The sequence below is a fragment of the Melanotaenia boesemani genome, chromosome 10, assembly GCF_017639745.1.
Source record: "Melanotaenia boesemani isolate fMelBoe1 chromosome 10, fMelBoe1.pri, whole genome shotgun sequence".
Classification (NCBI taxonomy): domain Eukaryota; kingdom Metazoa; phylum Chordata; class Actinopteri; order Atheriniformes; family Melanotaeniidae; genus Melanotaenia; species Melanotaenia boesemani.
The window spans coordinates 17,569,292-17,595,463 of NC_055691.1; the positions used below are offsets into that span (position 1 = coordinate 17,569,292).

Genomic DNA, 26,172 nt, shown 5'->3' on the forward strand with positions numbered 1-26,172 from the left:
GTTTACACGGTGGGCCCAGATTATGCCCATGCTGAGGCCAGAAAGTCTCCTGCACTGGATGGGAAGGTAGAAAGAGACAGTGAAGGGAAGGAGATCCGTTACCCAGTCATGCTGACGGCCATGGAGAAACTGGTGGCCCGGAAGGTCTGCCTGGCTTTCAAGGTAAACTGGAGTCATATTAGTCATCGCGTGTCGGTGTAACGCATTATCATGTGAGAGACTTAAACAAAAAGAGGTTCTTTTCTTTTTAACTTTTTGGTTTAACATTTTTGCTGTGTGTGTGCATATTAAACTGTTGAGTTTAAGCTTGTGATCCTATTGAAACCTTTTCTTAATAAAGACATAAACACAGATCAGCTGATTTTATTTAGCTGCTGTCAAACATGTGACTCTGCCTGCAGAAATTTCACGCTCTGTCATGGATTTAGAAAGGAAAAAAGGGAATTCCTCACACATCATTACTCCAGATCTTGTGTCTGTGTTTTGCTAGAGGTTTCTTGTATGATGTCGGTGTGGTTGCGTTTTAAAGCTTTTGTTGTTCAGCTCTACAGCCACCTGCATTGTCATGATCTGTCTAAATTTACTTGGAACCCTCTTGTTTGTGATTTTTAGCAAACGGTGTGTGGGTTCGACCTGCTCAGAGCCAACGGCCATTCCTATGTCTGTGACGTGAACGGCTTCAGCTTTGTCAAAAACTCAATGAAATATTACGATGATTGTGCCAAAATCCTGGGGTAGGTGACGTTATATTAGACTACTCTACAATTAGAAACAGCCACAACAAAGCAACTAGCAACAAAGCCTTTTTATTTCTTTTTCTCCCAAAACTTTTAAGCAAGAATATTTACATTAGGCTGTCATGTTTTAATTTAGCCAGATTTCTGGATGGCATTAAGGCTCTTCTTGTTAGTTTTATCCCTAAATTTGTTCCTCTCCTGCCAGGAGCTTTACGAGTAAAGACCCAGTCATTTTACAGATGTTACCAGCTGTGATGGAAACATGTTCTGCTGCCAAAATTCTTTTAGAAACTCTGCAAAATGTCCTCTTGGCACAAAATAGGAAGGAGGACACTGCAAGCAGCAAGAAAACAGAGATGGTTTTCAGTTTACTGCTGTAAATATTCACTCAAAGTCTAAATAAAACTGACTTGCAGAAGAAGGAGCTTTGAACCAGATTCCAAAGCACTTTATAACAATGTTATCGCGGATCTCTGCCCCACCAGGAACATGGTAATGAGGGAATTAGCCCCCCAGTTTCATATCCCCTGGTCCATCCCCATGGAGGCCGAAGACATCCCCATCGTCCCAACAACCTCAGGAACCATGTACGTACTGAAAATCAAAGCATTCTTCAGTGGCTGTCAGCTGGAAAACTCCTGAAAAAAAGTGCTGTTGGTTGGATAAAAGTAAAAGTTTTGCTAGTAAAACCAAGATAATTTATTCATTTGGTCTGATTTGGACTTTGTGAAGTTTATTATCTAAAAACATGTATATTTTCTAAAAGAGTTCACAATTAACCAGGTTTTCTGAGACATTGTTTTTCTTCATTGTTTTTTTTTTTTTTTTTTTAAACATTGTCCTGTCCGTTCATTAATTCTCTCAGGATGGAGCTGCGGTGTGTTATTGCTATTATCCGGCATGGGGATCGAACTCCAAAGCAAAAAATGAAAATGGAGGTCCGACATCCTCTGTAAGTCTCTATGATTAAAGTTAAAGATCCCTTTCTTGCTTAGTGTCAGTACAACTTCTAGTTTTAATATCCAGCATCATTACCGTCATCCTGCACAACACTGGCTGAGAAAACAGTAAAGATTAGTTAAAAGACACGTCAGTGTATCTACTCACTCGTATTTAATGTGAGATAATTACATGGAAATCAGTCCAGATAATACTACATCGATAACATGTTCTCATGCTTTTTACTCTGAAGATACACCCCTGACTGTTAAACCTGCTGTTTTGCTTTGTTTATCTTGAACAGATTCTTTGAATTGTTTGAGAAGTATGAAGGATACAAGACAGGAAAGCTAAAGCTAAAAAAGCCAAAACAGCTGCAGGTGAGTCAAAATGAATCATACATCACGCTTCCTCTTCCCACACTCACGCTTTTCCACTTGTTTTTCTTTTTAAGTTTTTTGCCAGATTATGATTAAATCCTCTTAACAGGATACAAAACTATTCCTTTATAAGTTTTATAAATATCACGGATGGCAAAATGGTTTTAATAGTCTGAATGTTTTAGCTGTCTGAATCCACTCATCCTGCACTCTGCTTGTCAACATTCACAAAAGATTTTTGAAGCTGACATATTCATCAGCAGTGTTTGTTCTTCTGTAATGTTCCTTGAACGTATATAACGTTCAGTCAGGGGTGTTTGTTGGCTTTGGGTAGATAAAATCAAAGACAAGTCTGCAGTTAAACGTAAAAGCTGCTGTGTTTCCAGGAAGTGTTAGATATCGCCCGCCTGCTGCTGGTTGAACTGGGCCAGCACAACGACTGTGAGATTGAAGAGAAGAAATCCAAACTGGAGCAACTCAAGACCGTCTTGGAAATGTGAGTAGCACTTCACATGAGACATGGACTCTCACCAAAACACACACTATCATTCACCACCCCGCCATGTTTCCCACCATCATCATTCAGTCTGCAGCATCTGTGTTTCATCTTTCAACACTTTACCAGGGTTCAGTCATCTTTCTCTTACTCACAACCAGACATGTTCACCATGAAAACGCTCCCTTTCTCTCTCTCTTGTCTCGACCTTAACTCTTTGTTTTTTCTTGTCTTTCCCCTCTATCCTTTTTTTTTTTCTTTCTTCTGCCCACCCATCTGTCCTGTTCTTTCTCCAAAAGGGAATCCAGCTTGAATGACACTCAGTACGCACCCTCTCCCTTCTCACTTTAAAGGATGAGGTTTTACCACCCTCCTTTTTTACAGTCAACCTGAGCTGTGTGTACAAAGTATTTGGAAGCTTGGAAACCTTTCCCTGGCACAGATCAATCAGGTCTATCTCAGTAAAAACTGGTATTTTCAATGATTCAACTAATAAAATGGTAGTTTAAGGACTTAAAACTGGAGAAAGTAACTTAACTAGTTGTGGTTGTTATAAGCTAAGACATTTTAAGTTTGAAAGGTATTCCTAATGTTTTGTACACTTGCTGAATAATTTTCTTTAAAATCCATTCATCTTTAAGCCATTAACATTTGACAAATACACAGTCAAATGATGATTTTACTGTGTTTCTGTGTGTGTAGATCAGTGTGTGCTGTGTCTCTTTGTGTGCATGCTGTCCTCGCATATCCAGACTCTAAATCTCCTAATGTCTTCCTTCCTCTTATCTGCATTTATACTCATTTCAGTGTTTTGCTGGTGCTGTACTCTGTACAGACTCAGCACTCAATCCCAGTTCCTGCCTCCTGCCTTGCCACTTGGCCCAGTCCCTCTGTTTTCCAGGGATAAGGTGTCCCTGTGCTTATTTTGATAAGGAGGAAGCAGTGGGAATCAGGCCTTCTTAATGGAAAAAGACTAATTCATGTACCTGGAAAAGAGCCACATTATCCCTGGAAAAACAGATATTGGGCCAAGGAGGGAAATTAGCCTTTAAAATTGCTGGTGTTTATATGATGTCACATCCACCTCGTAAGTTGCGTTTTAATATGAAGTGATGGTTAGCCTAGCTTATTGTAGACTATAAACAGCGTATGCGGTGAATCTGCTCTTCATTGCTAGAAAAAGCCTTATGTTTGCACAGTTTTAATTGTTTTAATTGTTCAAATTATGAAACTGATCAAAGGTAATTCAGAGATTTTGTCAAGTCATAAATGAAAACGGAGAGTGAGCCAAAGATTTTAGTGGCTTGTAAACCATTCTTTGGTGCATGCCAGAGTTTGCAAATATCACTCTGTAAAAGATTTATAAGTTCAGTTTAGTTCATTCATGCACACATAATCAATATGAAATATAACAGAAGAGTAAAAAGTTACCAAAGGAAGCTACTTAAAGCTTCTGATTCAGGGCCCATTTTTCTACAAATAAAATAGAACTAGACAAGATATGGGCCACTTATTATTTGAACACAACATAAATAGATTAATAGATGTATTATATAGTAGTAGGGAGGAATGGAAATGACATCAACATATCAATCAACTCGTCTATGGGCAAAGTTTTTGATAAAATCAAGAACTTTATGTCTAAAATTAATTGTACGGTGTTTGATAGTTGGGATTTTTCTTTTTTTTTCTTAAAGATGGTGAAATGAAACATTTTTAGTTTAAATCTCTTTACTTCAATTTCTTTCTGTTAGCTTCTGCTATTTTGTGGCTAAATTAAAGCTCATGGGACAATAAAAGCTCTTAAGGATTTTACTCATAAGGGTTGTGTTTGTTAAGCATGAAGCCAAACATGAGTTGAGCTAATTTTATCTTGAGATAATGTTGTTGCTTCAGGTTTGTGTACACCAGACACAAGTGTCACTGATACTATCCAAAACAAACAAAATACATACTTATGACTACAACGTCTCACCTTCCTTCGATGCACAACTTTCTTTTGGTTTGTTTGGCCATGATTTTGTTCACCAGAAGACTGTCAGCCCATAAAAGTCATATGAATAAATACCAGTAACACATTAAAAATGTTATCAGGAAGATGTAGTTGATCAAGTTTGCAAGGAATGCTTGGCTCAACATCAGAGGAAAAATTAACGGGGAAGACAGCACTATGAAGTGAATTAGTCTAATGTTAATGTGTTTGATAATGAGCCAGTCAAAGATCAAGTTTATCCTCTTCAGTGGCAGATGTTTGGTTTGTTTCTCTGTTGCCAGCTTTTATACCACATTAGTGACCCAGCTAAATTTGTAACTACCTCTTCTTACATGAGATGACAAAGTAAAAAGTCACTTGTCATTATCAGTGAGTTTAATGCTGTTGTTGCCCCAGTAATGACTAAAAATGGTTTAATTGGTGATCTAAATTTTTATTTTTCCTTTAAAACAAAATAACTGTTCATCTCTCATCTTGCACTCAGAGGATTACATTTGGCATCAAATGGAAAGCTGTCTGTCCGTTTTGGTCCCTCAAACAAGAAGACTAGCTGAGCTGATTCAGAATAAGGGGATGGGATTGTTTATGAGCAGCCATAGAAAACTGATTTCTCTTTTCTAAAAGCTGGAAGTAGCGTCCTAGCTTCTTTTTTTGACAGGATCCAAAGAAATATGCAAATACATGTCACAGTTATGCAAACTTTTTTGTTTTTTTTAAGTTATGCAAACTTAAAGCAAATGCTGCAAACAGCTGGCACATAATTGTGATATCTTTCAAACACTTTTTTATTGGCGTCTACAGCTGACTGTTTTCCTGCTTTAGGCAACTTTAAGTCTTATTAGGCTTAAACAAGTCCTCCCAACCCGCTAGGACATACTTCTCTGATTTTCTTTCATGGGAACTTCTGGTTCAGATTTTCTGGCTTGTATTCTTCTTTCCTTGTTCAGGGTCCACAGCGACATGACTTTGAGGCGCCAGCTCAGCTGCCTGTCCTCTTAGAGAACACTATGCTAACATTAGTTGGCAGCATGTGCCAAATTCTTAATGCAGCTTAACTTGATGGCCAAGTAAAAGTATTCACTTCATCTTTTTCTCTCATGCTCACACATGTATACAGTTACACACTAAAGCCAGGTCTGAAGTTCCACTGGAGCTGCTGCTTCTCAAACATTTGACTCCAAAGTAGCCGATGAGTACCTGAATTATCATTAAACCAACTTCTAATACTGGCACTCAAGTGTGTGTATGATCAGTGTGTCAGATTTGACTGTTAATGCCTTGTTCTCTTCTTCTTTTAAGCTTGTGTTGTAATAAACATGGAATGGAAGTCAGATGTGTTTATTGTTGCACATCTAAACATTCTTGAAGATTGGATTAATTCTTTTGTCTGTATTAGTGCTTATCAATCTTTGATGTGTGTGTCTGTGTGTGTGTGTGTTTTCATCCTCTTCAGGTATGGTCATTTCTCAGGTATCAACAGGAAAGTCCAGCTGACCTATCTCCGAAACGGCAAACCTAAAACCTCCAGTGAAGAGGAAGGTACAAATAAGCACATGTTGTACATTGTGGGCTGTGCCACTGAGATAAGGAGGATAAAGTGTTTTTGGTGGATTATGTTCCCACCTGTGACATATGTCCAAAATCAGCTTCTCTCGCCAAGACAATGCCAAATTTGGATTTTTAAAATTACAACAATGACTTTGTTCTGAACAACCACTAATAGAAACTTAAAACATAGGGCCTAAAAAATACCAATCACAAAATAAGGAGGTTAAAATGTTTTTTAGTGGATTTGGTTCACCACTATGACAAAGCACCTACATGCCCAAAATAAGCTTCTTTCACTGAGATGATGCCAATTTGTATTTTTAATATGCATGAGTAATAAACTGGTTGTTTATGCATTGATTTTACAGATTAACTTCTTTGCATTAACGTGTTAATTTGGAGGCCCTAGTTTTTTCACATTGGTATCGGGTTCTGTAGTATCAGAACACTTTCATGAATATCAAGTACAAGTATGAGCCCGAAACACACACACATGAAATTATCGTTGTCGATGAAAAGGCAGCACTGTCTAGACACTGTCAGTGAAATTGTGTAACAGATGTCGCCTCTTTCTCTCTGTGCATATAGAGAAGCTTCTAGGAAGAAAAAGAGCCACCATCTTGAAACTATTTCTTTCAGGACTATGTTTCTGGGACATTTTCAGGACTTTCTACATGTTAAGGTTTCTCAGCTTTCTACATGATATTTGATATCATGAAAAGCATAGATATTCAGTTCAGACTTTTTTATTTATTTATTTATTTTTTTTAAATCTGAACAGGGTACTTAAGTTTAACCCATAAGAGCCCGACATGACGTATATATTACATACAGTTTCTGAGACATTTTGCTTCAATTTATGGTATAAACTTTGCTCGAAATCCTGTTGAACACAATCTGAAACTTGTCTTCTGTCCCCTAATAGATACCCAGAAGCAGAAAACAACATCATAATATTTTTAAAATATCACATTGTAATAAATGGTAGATATCCCCCAGAAAAAAAATGTTAAGTTTTTTGTTAAATTTTGTGGGTCAAATAAAGACCTCATATTAAGAAATTGGACTTTTCTTCCAATTTTTGTCATGGGTCAGGCCTTAGAGGGTTAAGCAGTCTATATCTGCACTGACAAACAACCTAGACAAAAACATGTCATAGATAACAAAAAAAATAACTGTTTACATAAACGATAAAACTGTCTGCTGCTTTGTTTCCAGACTGTAAGAAGGAGGGCCCGTCTCTGCTGCTGGTGTTGAAGTGGGGTGGGGAGCTGACGCCTGCAGGTCGGGTTCAGGCTGAGGAGCTGGGCAGGGCCTTCCGCTGCATGTACCCTGGAGGGCAAGGTACCAATCTGATATGCATGCACACACATGCACAAACATACTTACCTGTAGGTGCAGCAACAAAGAATCCACTACCTTTCACTGTGTGACACTGACTTGCACAGAGCTTCAAAAATGTACAAATATTACTTAAGAGACTTTACTTTTAAATGGAAGAAGACAAAAATAATTGTAATATCTACATAAAGCCGTTTTTTCCCACCAACTGTTTATTTAAAGTATGTTTAAGTATGTGAAAACCTTATGTGATGTCTACTTTGCATAGCTGACATCTCTCAAAAGGGCATGGATTTGAGGAATGTTTAGGAATGCTGAGCCAGATTTCCTGACTTTCAGAAGCCACTGTAAAACATTTGCCCCGTTAGTTGTCGATTCACTGTTAGTATTTATTTTATGTCTCCTGGATGGATTTTGAAAGCAAAGTAAAAGAAGGATTGTGGTTCAACTTGCAGCAGCCTTCATAACTGTGTTGAAGCCAGTACAACTTTTACTTAAATGGTTACGCTAGTAGACAAAAGCTTCTTTCTGCTATAAACGATAGAAGGAATAACTATGGCCAAAAGGAATATGTGTTAGAATTATGTTCTGTAGCTGTTATTTACTATAAATACTATATAAGTTAGGGATAATATCATTTCAGTACCATCAGATGTTGGCATGTGCTTCCCAAAGTTGTGGAAGGATCTCATTGGGGCACTGCATTATCAGATCCATAATTAGTGAAAGTTCAGTAATACTTCTGTGTATCCTTGGCTTTCTCAAAGAACCAACAGTCCTTTGTGTTGTCAAAGATTGAAAAGACACTTAAAAGTTATCAGCATCATTATGTGCTAAATTAAAAGACAGCTAAATATAAATTCCTTTTAGTTTGCCAGCTAACAGCTTATTAAAAGCCACGTTAGTTTTTCAACTGCAGTGTTTGTTGGTGTGTTTAAAAGTGGGACTGTTACTAACTTTTGCCAACTTGTTAGGTTTGTCCATTATGTGTCTTCTGAAAACAACGGAGGAATATTTTCAAGCATAAGAAGGACAGAGATTAGAAAGGACTCATCCTACCAAGGAAGCACCTTTAACTTTGAGAAGCACTTTTTGTTGCAGTCAGTAAAAATTACAACATTTCCTTTTCCACTTACAACACAACACCCCAACAGTTCTGTCTTGACTTTATTACTCAAACTGTTGCTTTTATTCATTCAAGGTTATAAAAGTGCTCAGAATAAAGTTTGAACATTTACAGCTCAGTAATGACTGACAGTCTGCTGAAGACTATCTGGTCAATATTAAGGTCCTCTTTGAATTATGATTTACCGTTTGAAGCCTTTAGTAAAAACAAAAGCTTTAATAGAGGCTACTGGGATAAAAATTGAAGTAATAAAGAAAAACAGAAACATAAAATGTTGCTGTTATGGGGAGGAAATCAACTATTCTTCATGTGTAAAACATGTACAAAGATTTTTAAACCACCGGTAAACCAATCAGATGAATTTCAGGTTCAAAAGGCTTTTGCAGAGACAAATAATTAAACTCGTATGCACGGATCGCCTGATGCGCATGGACGAGACTACAGTTAAACACAGTTTATGAGAACTTGTGGGATTTTGAGACTCTTCACACTTCTGGGAGCCTCACAATTTCACAAATACATGCTGTGTTTAAATGCAGGAGGAGAGCTGTGTCATCTTGATTTTAACTGGACAATGATATTTAGTCAATTTTATCTCCATATTTACTTCTGTTAAATCTAAATCAGATCTCAACGAGGAGTTTAAATAACAACATAACAATAATTTATTTCATTTCAGTAAGTAGCAAGCATTTGCCAAAATCATAAATTCTGGCACGACCAAATTTTGATTCAGAATCCAGCAATCGACATGAGAAGATGTCGCTTGTCTAGTTAACACGCTTCATTTAACACCTTTCCATTCATATTAAATCACAAAAGCAGCTAAAAAATTTAAATATAATTTTGTTCCTGATCTCAATCAGACATTTAAAACAATCTCTTAATAAAAACACTCCACCACATTCTGTACGTTGAGCTTTAAAATGTTCACATCACGTAAAAGAAAACTGAAATAATACATTGTATTTGTAGACATTAAAGCAGAATATAGTGTAAACCTTATTCCTTTTTAGAGGCTCAAACTTGCTTATAAAATTCTGTTGACTTTTTAGAGGTTATGTTTCAAATTATAATAGTATAATAACACATTTTATAATTAATCATAAATCTTCTTTAAGACACCCAGCAGCAGTGACTTATGTAAAAAAATATGACTACATAAGCACATACCTGACGTGTTTGCATTGTATTGGGTTTTACTGAATTAAAGATGTTTAGATAATCAGATGGGGAGGCTTTGGAGATACAAAATTTAAGAGAAGTCACCGACTGTACAGCTAACTATTTATTTAATATTTTAAGTAATTAATTTGAATAATATTCATTGGGGTAACCTTTTTAAGGTTAAAATAACTCCTCATACTACTGCAACACATTTGGATGTGGTTTAGAATACACAGAAACATATTGGTTATTTTTTAAAGGTACATGATTAAAAAAAGGATCTGAGTTTTTTTTGTTTGTTACATAAGTTTTCTCTTCACATGATCTCCTGCTAGCTGCCCTACAGTGTGTCATTTATATTCTTTTTCCTTCTTAATCCTTGTTTTATAGTGCATGCAACACACCTCCCAAACTGCTCAAACAACCTGAAGCAGAACTAAAAGTAAATGCAATGACAAGGTGCAACCTGTCCCCTTTGTTGCTTCTTTTTCCCTCAAAAAGAAGGCAGTTTTTCTCATCCCAGCCACTGTTTTCATGCCTCTTTCTTCATCACAACTTTTTTGTCAATTAACTCTGCTCTTCTCTTCTCACCTGTTGTTGCGCTGTGTTCACTACTAGCCGGTACTCGCCGGTCCCTTGGCTGTGAGTCCCCTATTGACTTTGGTAAGAGAAGGGTTTCCTGGCTGTCACCGCTTCGCCACTCCTCTTTTATAATGCGCGTTTGTCGCTCCTTCCACTAATGTGCTCTGATCTCATCTCATAGTGATTTTTGGTTAATCACACCTTGCAGCTCGTCCTGTTTGTCTGACACCGAGATTGCTGTGGACTGTTTGTGTCACTGTTAATGTGCTTTGGAGGTGATCCACACAGCAAATGTTGTTTTTCACTGGCTCGTGGATTTACAGGCAGGTAAAGTGATGGCAGTTTTGCCAGCGCGGATCAGCTCACACTAATCTGATTGCACATTTTTCTTTTTTTATTTATTTTGGATTAAAGCCAGTTCTTTTTGGCCTGTATTGGAACTTAAAACAAGCCCCCATCATGTCATACATCTTTCTTCAAATAAGTCAAATAACATCAGGCTACCTGGCTGTACGCTGGAGAGAAATGCATGAAGCATCAGTGTGATTTGATCTGTAGCATTAGTTTGCATCCACCCCCTACATTTACATTAATCCATGTATAATAAGCATGTTAAACCTCATGTCTTCCAAAGACGTAATCTGAAGTACTTAATCCGATCTTCACAATGTTGGGGGTCTACCCAACATTTATTTACTTCACTTTCACTTCATTTTATTCACAGCTTAAACCATACCATTCAAGGGGAGGTTCAAGTGAAATGAGCCTTGTCAAAGTCTTACAAAGCAGTTTGAGAATGATCCATTTGAACTGAAAGTGATGTTGCACCTGTTACAGGTGCTTTTTGCTTAATGTTTAATGGAAATTTGTGGTACTTTTGGGTATAATCAGCACATCATTTTTTTTATTTTTCCATCTTTCAACTACTTTAACGACTCGGCCCTCTCTTGAAAATAATTTAACAGAATTTTTCAAAGCTGTAACCAGGCCAGTTAATAGTCGGCACTGTGTCCTGTGTGCGATTTTTCAGGTGATTATGCTGGGTTTCCTGGCTGCGGCCTCCTGCGGCTGCACAGCACATATCGCCACGATCTGAAGATCTACGCCTCCGACGAAGGCAGGGTGCAGATGACCGCTGCAGCGTTTGCTAAAGTAACTCACTCACCTAACCTGCCAGACAAAACTTTCACTGTTTCGACTAATTGACTGAGATGTTTCAGAGATGTTCTGGTGGGGTTGGCATTTCAGAATCCAAATGTCTGCAAAATTTGCTCTGGACTTTTTTTTTCCACCCAAACCATAGTCAAATATGCAAGTAACAGTAAATTGTCTAAATTGTCCCTTTAACCAATTTTCTTCAAAAGATCACCTCCTCTAGCTGATGTTTCAACCCTCAGCTCCATAAAACCTCAATGAGTAGGGTGAGCTGTGGTTTTGAAGGTCCTGAAGAGAAAATTAAGGCCTGAGGTATTCAAACTTAAATCACGAAGCGAGGGTTGCACTTAAAGAGCTGGAAAGGAACTCTTGAGACTATTAATTGTCCTGCAGATAAAGAAGATTGTTTAAATGTAATTTATCATTCAGCTTGTTCAGGCAGGCATTTGCACAGAAACACCAACCCACACACAGCAGTGGTCCTGGCTTGTGTTTTGCCTTGGGTGAATGCCATACGTTGCCATAAAGCAGCACAAGGCATGAAGTTAATCAAATACCAGGAATAATGTGAAATGAAATTGTGTCACTGTGAATTGTGAAATTAATTTGATGTCATGATGTCTCAAATTTAAACAGTTTTTAATTCAGCTGGAACTTAAAGCTTAAACCTCTTGTATTATTATTATTATTATTATTATTATCGACCTGCTATAAAGTTAACAGCAATTTCTAGACTCTACTTTCTCAATCATGTCCTGCCATCCGTTTGCTCTAGATCAACCCACTCGCTCATATTTCTAGATGCGTGTTGCCAGCAGAAAAGTTTCCACTGAAAAATGCTTGTTAACAAAAGTCTTGACCAAATTATCTGCACATTGTCCTGAACATCTCCACACAAAATCAGAAAAATGCTTCCTTGGTACGTAAATGTGACCCTCTGACAGACGTCCAGGTCAATCATGACAGCAGCCATTTTTCTTTGGAAATTTGTTACTTTTTCTCAGTTTTGTTTGAAATGATTTTCAGCCTGGAGTCCACATACTGCAGTAAATCATAACTTGATAATATTGTTTATGACTTTTAATTTTTGATGCAGCTTTAGCTAAAATTTGATGTTGGAATGGTTGATTTTCTTTAAAAGATCCACAATAAAAATGAAAATAGTTTTGAATAGTTAAAGGTAATTTTCTTTCTTTGCGGTTTAAATCTCTTTATGTAACTTGGGTGGGATCTTTCTGGTTTCTCTGCAGGGCCTGCTGGCTTTGGAGGGGGAACTGACACCGATCCTGGTTCAGATGGTGAAGAGCGCCAACATGAACGGACTGCTGGACAGCGACAGCGACTCTCTGACCGATTGCCAACAGAAGGTGAAGGCCAGGCTACATGAGATCATGCAAAAGGACCAGGAGTTTACACAAGAGGACTATCAGAAGGTATTTGCCAAGCACTGAGTCATAGAATGAAATTTTAAGTAACCTGATTTGACAACACAAATGATGCAATCTCCTTTTCTTAAACAAATCTTAGTTTGTTCAGTTTAAACAGTTGGATGTGCTTTTTTAACTTCTTTAAAGAAAAGATTTAGATTAAGAAAAGAGTTGTAAACATGCTATCAGACATGTATTGGATGATAAGTTTATTTAACTCCACTCTGACTTTATTTTGTGACTTGGTGTTATCTGATTTCATTGTGTCCCAGTTGGCCCCGACAGGCAGTCCATCACTGGTGAACTCCATGAAGGTCATCGAGAATCCAGTCAAAACCTGTGACAAGGTTTACGCGCTCATCCAGAACCTCACCTCACAGATCCGAAAGAGACTGGAGGACCCCAAGTCTGCAGGTACCGTAAAGCTTGGATGGTGGAATGTGGTTAGCTTTATGGATTTTGTCAGCAGGAATTAGAAGCACATGTAAAAGTTTGAAGGTAGTTTTGGTCATCCTGTGTTTTTCCTCAGACTTGCAGCTTTACCACAGTGAGACGCTGGAGCTCATGCTGCAGCGTTGGTCCAAACTGGAGAGAGATTTCCACATGAAGAACGGCCGCTACGACATCAGCAAGATCCCAGACATCTACGACTGCATCAAATACGACACGCAGCACAATGCTTCACTCGGCCTGGAGGACACATTGGAGCTGTTTAGGCTGTCTCGTGCCCTGGCTGACATCGTCATCCCTCAGGTTAAAAGACTGGTGTTAATATGTACTTGCAGTTTTCTTCTGCTTTACTATAACCCTACATAAGTAAACTGAAGTGATGCCAGTATTTAAATGGCTCGTTATTCTTCAGGAATATGGCATCAGTAAAGCGGAGAAACTGGACATTGCTCAGGCCTACTGTGTTCCTCTGATGAAGAAAATCCAACTGGACTTGCAGAGGACTCATGAGGACGAGGCCGTCAACAAACTGCATCCCCTGTGAGAAAACAGTTTCTGAAGCAAACACACTTATTTGCAATGTGTACAGGCTACAGACACTCTACAGCCAGGCATTTTTAAAGGTATATTACTGGTTCTCAGAGACATAATTAGTTATTATATTGTTTTCTATCTTCTTGCATTCAGGTATTCCCGGGGAGTTATGTCTCCTGGTCGTCATGTCCGCACACGGCTCTACTTCACCAGCGAGAGCCACGTCCACTCTCTGCTCAGCATGTTCCGTTACGGAGGACTTCTGGATGTATGCACTTCTTTTTTTATCAGTTTTTTTTTTTTATTTATTCTTTGCAAAGGACACTACAACCAGGAAAATAACCAGAGTCTCTCTGAATATTTTTGCATTCATGGTTTTTCAATTCAGGAAGAGAAGGACCAGCAGTGGAACCAGGCGATGGAGTATCTGAGCGCTGTGACTGAGCTCAATTACATGACTCAGATCGTCATCATGCTGTATGAAGACAACAACAAGGTCGGCCTTCTAAGTGCTATACCATTCATCCATTCTACTTCATTTACAACTTGTCTGATTCCTTCATGGGCTCTTTGTTGTGTGTTTCTGTACATGTGCTGATCAGGACCCCTCTTCAGAGGAGCGCTTCCATGTGGAGCTTCACTTCAGTCCAGGAGTCAAAGGGTGTGAAGACGAGGAGAACGTCCCTCTTGGCTTTGGTTTCCGCCCTGCCTCCTCAGAGGTCTGTGAACATGTGTGTTTTGGTTGTTTTCAACTATTTGCATTGCAGGTTGGTCCAAATATAAACTTGTTCAAATTTTCAGTGTTTCTTTATTGGTTAATCTACACTAACAAAATGCTGTTATGGTCCATTTACTTTTACTGCAGGGGGGATGTCTGTGTCTGTGTGTGCAATGAACAACTGACCAGGGTATTTATTATTTAAGGTGAAACTTTGTCAGTAGCACGGCGGGTTGTGCATGCGTCAGTGTAAATGCCATATGTGATGTATACATTCTCATCAACGAAATCTCACAAACGTCTCGTCATGTTGTCGTCACCAGAGAGCCATTTTTAGCTCGTCACCGTCTTGTTATCGTCTTTAAAAGATGTTCGTCAACGAAATAAATTCGTCATCGTCATCGTTGACAAAAACAACACTGATCCAGGAGGATGGCAGTATCGTCAAATTCCTTTTGTTTTCTTTTTCTAGATTTATTCCTTTTTAAGGGGTCATTATTGTTGCAGATGAAAAGGGGGCCCTGTGGAAAATTTTTTTATGAGTTAAAGCCGAGAGGGTTCTTTTGCAATTTTGGAAAGTATGAAATTCATTATTTGTTTTTTCCAAATCTTCAAAACTATGGAAGTAACATTTAAAAGCCCTGAGTTTAGCCGCCATCATCTTGGAACCACATGTTTTGAGTTACTCCACATCCACAGATGCTGCACAGCTGTCGGGCTGTTTATGTGCCACAGGCTGCCACGGCTCAGATGGTTCACTGGTGTCTGGTTCTTAAAACTTTGTTCACATTCAGACCATTTACTGTACATTAGCGAAATGTCAGTTACAACTTATACCAACTAAAGAACATACCCAGCTGTTTTACGCAAAATGCAACTTAAGTTTTACAGCAAGAATATTAAGAAGAATTATAAAAGACTTGAAATTATAGCTTAAACATAAACTTATTAAGCAACTGAGCAATAACTGGGGTCATTTTCTCAGACTGTAATCTCTCTTCTTTTGCAACCAAAGATGTTTTCCACACTAACTATAAGACATTTTTGTGTTGACTTGGCCAGCAGGCAACATTAATCTTTTTTTTTTTCCTAGTATTTTTTACAGGCAGGCAGTAAAAATCTACCCATGAGGGTGAATGTTAGAAGGCACACTTAACTATTTTTAACTAACAAAAAACAAATAAAACATAAAACTACTACTACATTACAGTTTTACTTAACGGATTACGTATTTTTCATTTTATTTTATTTAGTGTAGGACTCTATGAAAATGAACTCAGGTGGATTCTGTTGGACATAATTAGAATAAATGTTGATCTTTTCCTTCTCTAACTAATCAGAATGAAGACAAAAAGCCCAATCAGGGCAGCCTGGAAGACCTTTCCCAGGATCAGACAGACCAGGCTCTTCTTGTCTCGGAGCCAATCAACATTCGAAAGTCTCCCATGATCCGCAATCGCAAGGCGGGCTCCATGGAGGTACCACACTGTAGTGTCTCAGCAGAGGAATGTAACGTTAATGCTGGTGTACAAGTGTCATTCTTTGCCTCTCTTTAGCTGAGTAGTTGTACTTGTTTATTCTTTTTTTGGGAGGCATCTGAGCCCTGATTTATGGGGATAACTATCTTAATATTAACCCCTGGTCTGTATGACCCCTCTTAGGTCCTCTCTGAGACCTCACCCACCCATTCCGCCAAAGGCTGCACATCACATCGACTCTTCCAGTCATCGACTTCGCGCCAGTCTCCTGAGATCAAACCAACCAGCGGCCTAGGTGGGCATCCCATTTTTTTTTTGTTTGTGTATTTTGTACCTATGTAAGTGTGTTTTTTTAACCTTCACCCTTGCACCTTTCCATATCTCTTTACATCTCTCCCTCATTTCTTTGTGTTGTGCTAGTCTTTCTTGTCTCTTTCCATCAACCCCCTCCTCTTTCCAACGGTCACATAGCTTACACCCTAGCTTAGCTTAGCAGCAAACTGGATCAGCCTCCAGACTATGCAGGCAAGAGGTCAGTAGGGAGGAGCTGTGTTCACAGGCAGCTGCAGGATTTCTGCTGTCACATGGTGCTCAGAGATGTTCAGATTTCCCTTCTGCATGATGAGGTTACTACATATGGAGTATGCAGTAGGAGTTTCTCATTTCCAAAGTATATACAGTGTAAATTAACGTTAGAGGATCACCGAAAATCATAAAGCTCTCTGGTTGCTGATGTATTTTAATCTGGTAATGATAATAATAAACAAGAAAATAATTTTTAAAGAGCTGAATTTAAGAATTGTCTTGCTTCCTGATTCCATAGTGCATGTTAACTGTAAGCACTATGGATTATACAGTACTTGTTTCTGTATGATTTTTGCTATTATATACTTAAAATTACACTTCATATATATATATAAAAACATGGTAGATAATGTAGACTTCTGACAAGATTAATTAAATTTAATTTTCTTATAGCGATTAAACAATAACCTTCCCAAAGAATTTAGCCTGTCTGATGACCAAAAACACCACCTATGCAGTCTTTTAAGCACATTAGATGTTTAATTTATTTATTTATTTTTTAGCTTCCATAAAGAAAATTTGTATCACATTAAATTACAGATATGTGACTCAACAAAACGGTCAGTACAGGATCAGTGAGATCACATTATTTTTAACATAAATACATCAGCAGCTGTATGTTGTTGCACCTAAGCATAATTTGTTTTTATACTCCTGGTTAATAAACCTTAATATAAAACAATGATCACAACAAGTTAAAATGCTCCAAAGCTGTATTCATTTTTTATTTATTTATTTATTTTTTTTACCTCTCTACCCAAAAAAATCTTGAAGGACTCAACGGTTTCCACACTATGTGCACAGTAGCAAAGGAATCTAACCTCTAACAACTAAGAGCATGTCACTCACAAGCATGAAATGCTGCCGTGTAAATCAAGACGTGTGGAGAAAACCATAAAGCATGACCGTGAGAACAGACGGTGGAAACAATTTCTGTCGTGTGTGCTTCACTGGAAGTTTCACTGCAACTTAAAACACAGAGACATTTGTGATAAAATGCTTTTAAAATCACTACTTCCTTAAATATTAAGGAACAAGAAATTTTGTTTGAGATGGTTCAGAGCAGCTTCATTGCTCGTGTTTCAACAATTAAGTTTCAACATTTTACAATTAAATTCCTGAAGGAGTGAAATGAAGCCTGTGAAACAAAAGGTGTGAGTGTAGAGGTGTGTTATAAATGCTTTCTGTAATCATCACGTTACTCTGCTTGATTATCACAGTCCTGGAAGCAGCTCATGACATCAGTGAATCTCCATGTAAAGCCTCTGTTTAGTCTCTGAGTGCAGCCTGTCGGTTTGTTATGTGCGGTAATTGTGAGGTTGTTGAGTGATCGACTGTTCAGCACCAGCAACGCCAACCTCACAAGTTGCTGACAAAACCAGCCGGTGTTGCTTCCAACTTCTGTCAGCATGTTGGTTTACATACATTCCCCCTGCTTTTTAGCATGAAGTTGTAGCCAACGCTATTGTCTCTTAAACTCATGTATCTTTTAGAATTTAAGAGAGAATCTCTCCTTGTATTCTACAGTCAGAAAAAGAAAATTCTCACAAAATTCTCTACAAAGCTTTTTGTATACATAACACACACGTGTGTGCCGCTGCTTTTACCTTTATTTACATGCTGTGTATATATATGCACACCTGCAGGTCACACAGATGCCGTCACTGCTGTGAAAACCTTATAACTTGCATGTCAGCTTTCCAGGGATAGATTGTCATATTGATTTTAGATTTTTAGATTTGTATCATATTTTTTAGGAGTGGAATTAAAGGGTTGAATGATTACCTGAGCTGCAGTTGTAGGGTTTTCACACATCATCTGTCACTCATCTTTTTTCCTAAAGGGTAACCACACTTATGAGGACAGCAACAGGCTGTTAGAAACAGTAAGTGCATGGTGTGTATATAAAACTACTCACCGCTCACACTTCCACTGCCCCTCCATCCCTCCTTCCCCACACCACCCCCCGGCTCCTCCTCACACAGGCTCACTCTGCTCTGGCCTCTTCAGTGCCTCTGCCCTCGGCGTGTCCTGTAGTGCCCCCAACCTGCGAGACTACGTCCGCACACACCACCACCACCACCGAAAACCACCTCTGTCCCCCGGCAGTCTGCCATGCAAGATTGGCATGTTTGGTATGTTCACCGTGGAATCTGTCCTCTTTCTTGGGGCGGGTAATTTTTTTATTTTTTATTTTTTTTATGTCCACCCTTTTTGAAAAACTGTAGAAACTCTTTTTTCTGGCTTTGTGTCTTTTTTTTTTATTTTATTTTAACTCCTACCTTTCTCTCCTTAAACCTCAAGTTATTCACCTTTTTGGGATTTTTTTTTAACATTTTTTAAACCAAGGTTTCTTTCTTCTTTTCTATTTCCCAGAACAATCCAGCATGTTTTAACACATTTCTCTGATTTACTTGACTGAACTGTGACGGCACTGATTTGACAGCAGAGTGATTAGCTGTGTGGCAAAAGCATGCAGGCACATGTTGGAATGTGTGACGCTTTTCAATGATCAGTGATTGATATTTTCTGCACACACATGATCACATCATCGTCTGCTTGGGTTCAAATGTGTGGACATGTTCCCTCTCTGTGCATGTTATTGTTCTGTGTGCACCAGATCTCTTAAAGGAATTTCGTAATCCATACTAAATAAGTGTTTGTGGCTGGAAGCTGGAAACTCTGCTTTTTTTCTTTTTTTTTTATAAGCACAATTTACGGTAATTCTTACATTAAGAAACTCAGCCTGTTATTTGGAACAAGACCCAGTAATCCACTTTTATCTAGGCTTATTTCTCTACTTAGCTTTTTCCGGCATGCTGTTTAATCTGAAAGCAAGAAGGTTGTTTCCTCAGCCAGCAGGGGTCCTTACAGCAGGTTTAATTACCTCACCATGCACATTTCATTGAATTCTCATGCTCAAAGATACGTAGTTACACAAGTCTCAGTGCTTTTCAAAGATGAACAATAAAAAATACAGCCTCAGGTTAAGTCAGAGAAGATCAATTTACTATTAAATTTCTGTATTTGAACTATATGTCTGTATTTACAGAACTGCTGGGGATCTTTGTGTCATCCACTGCATTTAAACCCATGAAAATGAGCTGCTTTATTTATCTGTTCATAAGGCTGCACATTGCCAGAAACAAACACCTTCTAAACTCAAGTGTCTGACGTCTCGTAATGAACTGCTCTCTGAGAGACGGGGGTGGGGGGTTGGACTGACGTCAGCACATAAAGACAGAAAGCAGCAGCAGCTTAACTGCAGCTTTTGTTGGAAAGCCGATAGAGTATAAATCAAACCTGAGGATGACTTGCGGTGTTGGTGGTAAGTGTACTGTACCTTTCCAGCTGTTATCATCTGATTTCCTTCCCAACATAAGTGTCCTTTTAAATTGATTTTCTACTAAATTTAATTTAATCCTCTTAATTTTGTCAGAGAGGATTTAATTACTTTTTATTCAATTACTGGCCAGTCATTTTTTAGTGTTTAGTTAGTTTTATGTATTTATCGTTAGGTTATCATTTAATCTATCCTTATCACAATTATTTATATTATTTTATAAATAAATTTAGTTGCGCTGAAAAATTTACTCGAACAATAAACGAAATGGTGTAGATCAGACATCCAGAGTTTAAAACATTTTTCAGCACATTGTTTTGGTTTTTACAGCAGCTTGCTTACTTTTTTACACCTAAAAAACATGCTGCACTCCTGAAACTAGACTCGAGTAAATATTTATTAAATGGGACATACTATGTAAAAATAAATCCCTTTAAAATACTGATTAAAAGTGTATATAAATGATATTTGAAGTCACTACAAGCAAAATGAGGCAAAACATTTTGTTTTGGGGCTCCTAAGATCTGAAAAAGAGACATTCAATTTATATTTGCAGGATAAAGTTACATCACTCCACAAAGCTATTTAACCTCCTCCCTCTGTATCTCCACCCAAGTTCGACTTCGGCTGATGCTGCATTCACTGTACCTCGGAAGTGGGGAGTTTAAAACTTTTGCTCTTGCTCTTTGCTTTGCTATTAGTACTCACTTTGTCTTCAGAGAAACACACATCTGTCCATTTTTACACCTCACACGGACATTATGAAACTAAAAAAATCCTAGAAAAAAAGGATGAAATGGATAGATCTTCAGTTTCTTTGGCAGTTTATTTTCTGTCCTGCTGCGTAGCTGTGACGTCTACGATCCAGTGAGCACTTGCAAACCAGTCTGATTATCTCAGTGTCAGCAGGTAAAAAACATTTAAATACTTTGGATATAAATCTGGCCTAACTGTATTTACCAAAAATGCTTTAGACGCATTTCTCCTTGATTTTGATGGAAAACATCAAGAGATAAATGAAAGATGGAAGGAGAAACTTGGACTTTGTAATATTGGACTTATATCTGACAACATAACCACACTGCAGCAAGAATGTGACCAAACTTACACCAACATGTGATATGAGCTTGTAATTTTCCATGCAAAGCACATTAGGTGAAGGTTACATAATGTTGTTTCATGGAGGTTCCTTTTCATGCATCATTTTCCATAAAGGCAATAATAAAAACACTTTATTATGAAGTGAATTATTTAAAAAGTTAAAGGAAAGCATCTAAAGTAAAAAACATTGTCACAGACTGCTTACACTTCTGTGCTTATGTTTGTTTGCATGAATCATATTTAGTATAAAATAATCTTGTACATGTTAAAAACAATTCTGTGCAAAGGCAAGAAAACAAAGGAGGCATTTTTGCTCCTTTTACTCACAAACTCAGATACCGGAGCATTTCACACGGTTAGGAACAGCTGCTCGATCAGACTCTAGGGTGGAGAGCACTCTCTCTGCTGACAGACCCACTGCTAACTCAACAATCTGAATCTGCTAAATAAATCCAGATTAAGCCCAACGTTGCAAATGGTACATTATGCTTGAAAAATACAAGAGATACAGACATTTATAGATGCCCCAAGTGTGCATGATGGCCAAATGTTATTAAAGTGTCAGCCACAAGTTAGACCAGCCTTAAAGCATACCTTACTTTCCTTTAAGTCACTATTTCTCAGATGGGGGTACACCTGCCCCTTCGGCTACTAGGAGACACTTCAGGGGCTACGTGAAAAAATAAGATAATGAAAATTGTGTCCATGTAAAATTTGTGATAATAATGAAATATCAATAATATACACTGTATATTCAACTTTATAACCTAAAATATATATATTTGGTTTTCAGTTTAACTTATTGTAACAAAAACTTTCCATCATCTAGAGAAGGGATCCTCAGTTCTGGTCTAGGGGATACTGGGCTGAAAATTTATTCCGTAAGGGCTACATTTCTGAAAAAAGGTTGAGAACCACTGCTCTATATGGAACCACAGTTTTACCTAATGAACATAATGGTTTGTTAAAGACAATTTGAAACTAGTGATGAACTTGGATAAAGCTTTCCTTCAGTACTGCTTGACTTTTTTTAAATTATGGTTCTTTTTTCGGTTAATTGGTAATATAAAGTGGTTTGCCTTAGGGCCGGTCATCTCTGAGAGTCACAGACAGTACACACACCCTTTGTAGCACAATTAGTCAATAACAGTACCATACTATTTACAACAGACACCCATGTTCAAACATCCAACATGGGGACTGCTTTATTACTTAACTTGAGGCTTCAGAGTCGTAGCCAGAACGTCTACAAGTCATGTAACAGTGGATGTGAGTAGTTTTTACAAGTCTGTGCTTAAGACTACAAAGAACAAACTGTCTGTCAAATGGAAGGAGGGACAGGATGGGTTCATGATCGGTCTCTGCCATAGAAAAACGGCATTTCAATAAAGACTCAGGGTCACAATTCCTGCATGTTTTGAACATAAATATCTGTCTGATCGACTCCTCAACATCTTCATTTACTTTCTCTGTTTTCGCAGAGGATGCTCATTGTCTCTGACAATGGTTGGCAAACAAATGTTGATGAACGGATGGGCCAACTCTCTTTTTTTGTTTTCCCTCTTTCTTTTTTTCCCCTCTCTCTCATGTCATCTTAAAACATACACAGGCTAACAGGCTGGCAGAGATACCAGCAGCCCCAGTAACACCAGTTACCTTTCTTATCTCCTCAGAGCTGTTCTCTATGCCAACAGTAAAGAGATTTTCTGTGTCGTTTGCCAGGCATCCGACCAATGGTATGTCTGCTTTTTATTCAAGTATTTCGACAATCCTCCAGTTTCCCTTTTATCTTGCATGAGCATTTGTGGGAAAACATTTCTTATGTTTTCTATTTTGGGGATTTTGACATTTTGCCTGCGTTAATTAAATGAAATGGCTCCAGTTTTTTCTCCAGATTTTCTGCTTCATCACACAACCTTGGTGTTTGTTGTCTCTTGTGTTGTGTTGAGCCCTCACCTCTAACACCACCTGCTCTGCCTGCACACGTGTAATTTACCTTCCTGATTCTGATGTTTCTTCACAGGATGACCCTCATATGGAATATATATCTTATACCTTGGATATATTTCCACGTGTAGACAATCACACATTGGAACGTATCCTCACTTGCACTTTTTGTTAATTTTGATTTATTTTATTTAGTTTGGACAAAACAATTTATGAGGTCCGCTTTGATTCTTAGAGCACTGTCACAAGGTGTAAATCGAAACTAGAAGAGCTCAAAGATCAGATCTTTGGGGGAGTTTGAAGTTTTTTTTTTACAGCGTGAGAAAGAGGAGCTCCGTTATTTATATGAAAATATAAACTGTGTCCTGTGGGAACTTTGTTTACTCAGTTTTACAAGCATACAATGTGCAAACCCTGTTCCCAGTTGTTGTTTTTTATGCAATTAACATTTTAATCTGTAATTCATTTGTTTAAAACTGTGTGTAACAGGCACAGCTCTAAACAATTTATGCTCTGTGCCATCCCTGACTACCTTCATTTCACTTAAAAAATTATTTGATACCAGCAAAACCCAAATTAAAAATCAGAAAGAAAGGAAAAATAGAGGCCCTTTTTAATAATTTGGAAACCAGGGATACTAATTGTTGCTGTTTGAAGTTGATATATACAGTAATATACAAAAGGTTGGGCACCCATCCACGATTTCATGCTAATTTGCTCTACCTTTATAAGAGACGATAACAGCAACTAGATTTGTTTTGCTACAGAGATGTAGAAATTTGACTGTTTTCCAGACTGAAATTCTTAAAGTAGCATTATGTAGTTTTATTATAATAAAATAAAATGCAAAAAATGGGATATACAGAAGTTTAAGGAATATATTTCAATTGCATTCATTTCAAGACCTGTAGGGATAAACAGCTGACAAGTGGCAGCAGAGAACTGCTTTGATTATAAGCTCATTAGATCTTCAGTTACAAAGACAGGTGGAACCAGTCATCAAAAGGCTGTTTAACATAGCTAACTGCTGGCTGTGCTTGTCCTTGGTTCTTTCTTAGAGAGTGGCAACATGCGGGGCTCTAAACATACTCCACTGACCTAAAAACTAAGATAATTCATTAATATGAATTAGGAGAAGGGTGCAAGAAATTATCGGGAAGGTTTGGACTGTCTGCACAGTCAGAAATGCAGTGCAGAAAAATTGAAGTCCACAGGAACAGTCCTTGTGAAGGAAAGATGTCGTTGGCCAAAATAAATCCAGGAAAAGCACAAAGGATCATTAGAATGGTCGCAGACAAGCCACAGACCACCTCCTGAGAACTACAAGAACATCTGGCCGCTAATAGTGTAATTGTTCATCGCTCCACAATCCAGTGTTCGTGGCACCAGGAAAAGCTCATTGGAAGGATGATGGACAAAGAGCCTTTCCCTAAATATGGTTACACGAAGAGTTGCATGAGGTATGCAAAAGCACATCTGGACCAGCTAGAGGCATTTTGGACTGGAAGTATGTTATTTGGTAAGAACAAGAGGAGGTATGCATGGCGACATAAACACACTGAATTACATGAGAAGAACTTATTGCCTACTGTGAAATTTGGTATGGATCCATCATGTTCTGGGGCTGTGTGTCTAGCACAGGTACTGGAAACCTTGTTAAAGTTAAGGGCCACATTAATTCTTCTCAGTATCGGCAGATTCTTAATGAGAATATTCTAGAGTCAGTCATAAGGCTATGCCGAGGTTGGATTTTTCAGCAGGACAATGATCATAAGCACTGTTCAAAATCCACCAAGGAATTCATGCAGAAGCACAAGTACAGTGTCCTGGAATGGCCATCCCAGGCCCCAGACCTTACCATTGAAGGCGATCTCCGCATGAAAGCCAAGAAACCCGACTAAACTGGAGGCATTTTGTGAAGTTGCTTTTTCAAAAGTTCAGTAACTGACCAATTGATGCAATCATTTTCCTAAGGGGTGCCCAAACCTTTTTTATGCCACTGTAGATTCTTCCTGCGTAATATAGTTTCAGGTCACATTTCAATGCCAGTCTGTGTTGACTGGATATAGTTTTCCAAGTTATTCCTGAGCCTACTGAGCTACACTGATCATGGTGAAGTTATGGTTTCTGGATGCTCCTGTTATACCCATAAGCCTGACACCCTCACCTGTCACAAGTTAATTTACTGATGTAGAAACCTCCAGAACCGTGTTACCCCATATGTTCCATACAACTTTATGTCTTTTGCTACTGTCCCCTACATTTTATGTAGAAAGTTGGTCAGTGAAGACAGTGAAAATAATTTTGTGTACACACACACACACACACACACACACACACACACACACACACACACACACACACACACACACACACACACACACACACACACACACACACACACACACACACAGGTGAAACTGAAAAAGTTGGAATATTGTGCAAAACTTAATTTATTTCAGTAATTCAACTTAAAAAGGTAAACTAGTGTGTTATATAGACTCATTAAAAGAGAAACTGGTAGACGGCTGTGTTGGCTCTGAACTTAATAAAGCCCAGTGGACCAACACCAGCAGATGACATGACTCCCAAATCAACACAGATTGTGGAAACTTCATGCTGCACTTTAAGTGTTTTCGATTGTTGCCTCTCCGTTCTTCCTCCAGACTCTGGACCTTGATTTCCAAATAAGATGCAAAATTAGCTCATTAGAAAAGAGCACTTTGAACCACTGCTTAACAGACTAGTTTATCTTTTCTTTAGCCCAGGTAAGACGCTTCTGACGTTGTGTTTTGTTCAGGAGCAGCTTGACAAGAAGAAAACCACATTTGAAGCCCGTGTTCAGGATCCGTCTGTTTGTGGTGGCTCTCGAAGCACCAAATCCAGCCTCAGTCCACTCCTTATGAAGCTCCTCCACATTTTTGAATGACCTTTTCCTGACGATCCTCTCCAGGCTGCGGTCGTCCCTGCTGGTTGTTCCATCTTTTTCTTCCACACTTTTCCCTTCCAAACTTTTTATTGATGTGCTTTGATGCAGCATTTTGAGAGCATCCAGCTTCTTTTGCAATTACCTTTTGAGGCTTTTTCTCCTTGTGGAGGGTGTCAATGATGGTTTTCTGACAACT

At 38.3% G+C, this 26,172-nt stretch overlaps 1 protein-coding gene across 10 annotated transcripts in view; it reads left to right on the top strand.

Annotated features, from left to right (window-relative positions):
- Positions 1-26,172, top strand: part of ppip5k1b (diphosphoinositol pentakisphosphate kinase 1b) — a 49,596-nt gene that overhangs the window by 13,868 nt on the left and 9,556 nt on the right. For 5 of the 10 annotated variants that reach the window (XM_041997126.1, XM_041997118.1, XM_041997120.1 and 2 more), the window contains 20 exons: positions 1-162; positions 613-734; positions 1,223-1,324; positions 1,603-1,689; positions 1,981-2,056; positions 2,443-2,552; positions 5,999-6,084; positions 7,312-7,437; positions 11,340-11,461; positions 12,715-12,897; positions 13,164-13,305; positions 13,421-13,644; positions 13,754-13,881; positions 14,029-14,143; positions 14,264-14,371; positions 14,478-14,594; positions 15,934-16,071; positions 16,255-16,366; positions 18,642-18,791; positions 22,774-22,836. In XM_041997126.1, the coding sequence (XP_041853060.1) occupies positions 1-162; positions 613-734; positions 1,223-1,324; positions 1,603-1,689; positions 1,981-2,056; positions 2,443-2,552; positions 5,999-6,084; positions 7,312-7,437; positions 11,340-11,461; positions 12,715-12,897; positions 13,164-13,305; positions 13,421-13,644; positions 13,754-13,881; positions 14,029-14,143; positions 14,264-14,371; positions 14,478-14,594; positions 15,934-16,071; positions 16,255-16,366; positions 18,642-18,791; positions 22,774-22,836 (2,473 nt within the window). The remainder of the gene's footprint in view (positions 163-612; positions 735-1,222; positions 1,325-1,602; positions 1,690-1,980; positions 2,057-2,442; positions 2,553-5,998; positions 6,085-7,311; positions 7,438-11,339; positions 11,462-12,714; positions 12,898-13,163; positions 13,306-13,420; positions 13,645-13,753; positions 13,882-14,028; positions 14,144-14,263; positions 14,372-14,477; positions 14,595-15,933; positions 16,072-16,254; positions 16,367-18,641; positions 18,792-22,773; positions 22,837-26,172) is intronic. The other 5 variants (XM_041997125.1, XR_006011862.1, XM_041997121.1 and 2 more) reach the window with 5 other exon arrangements.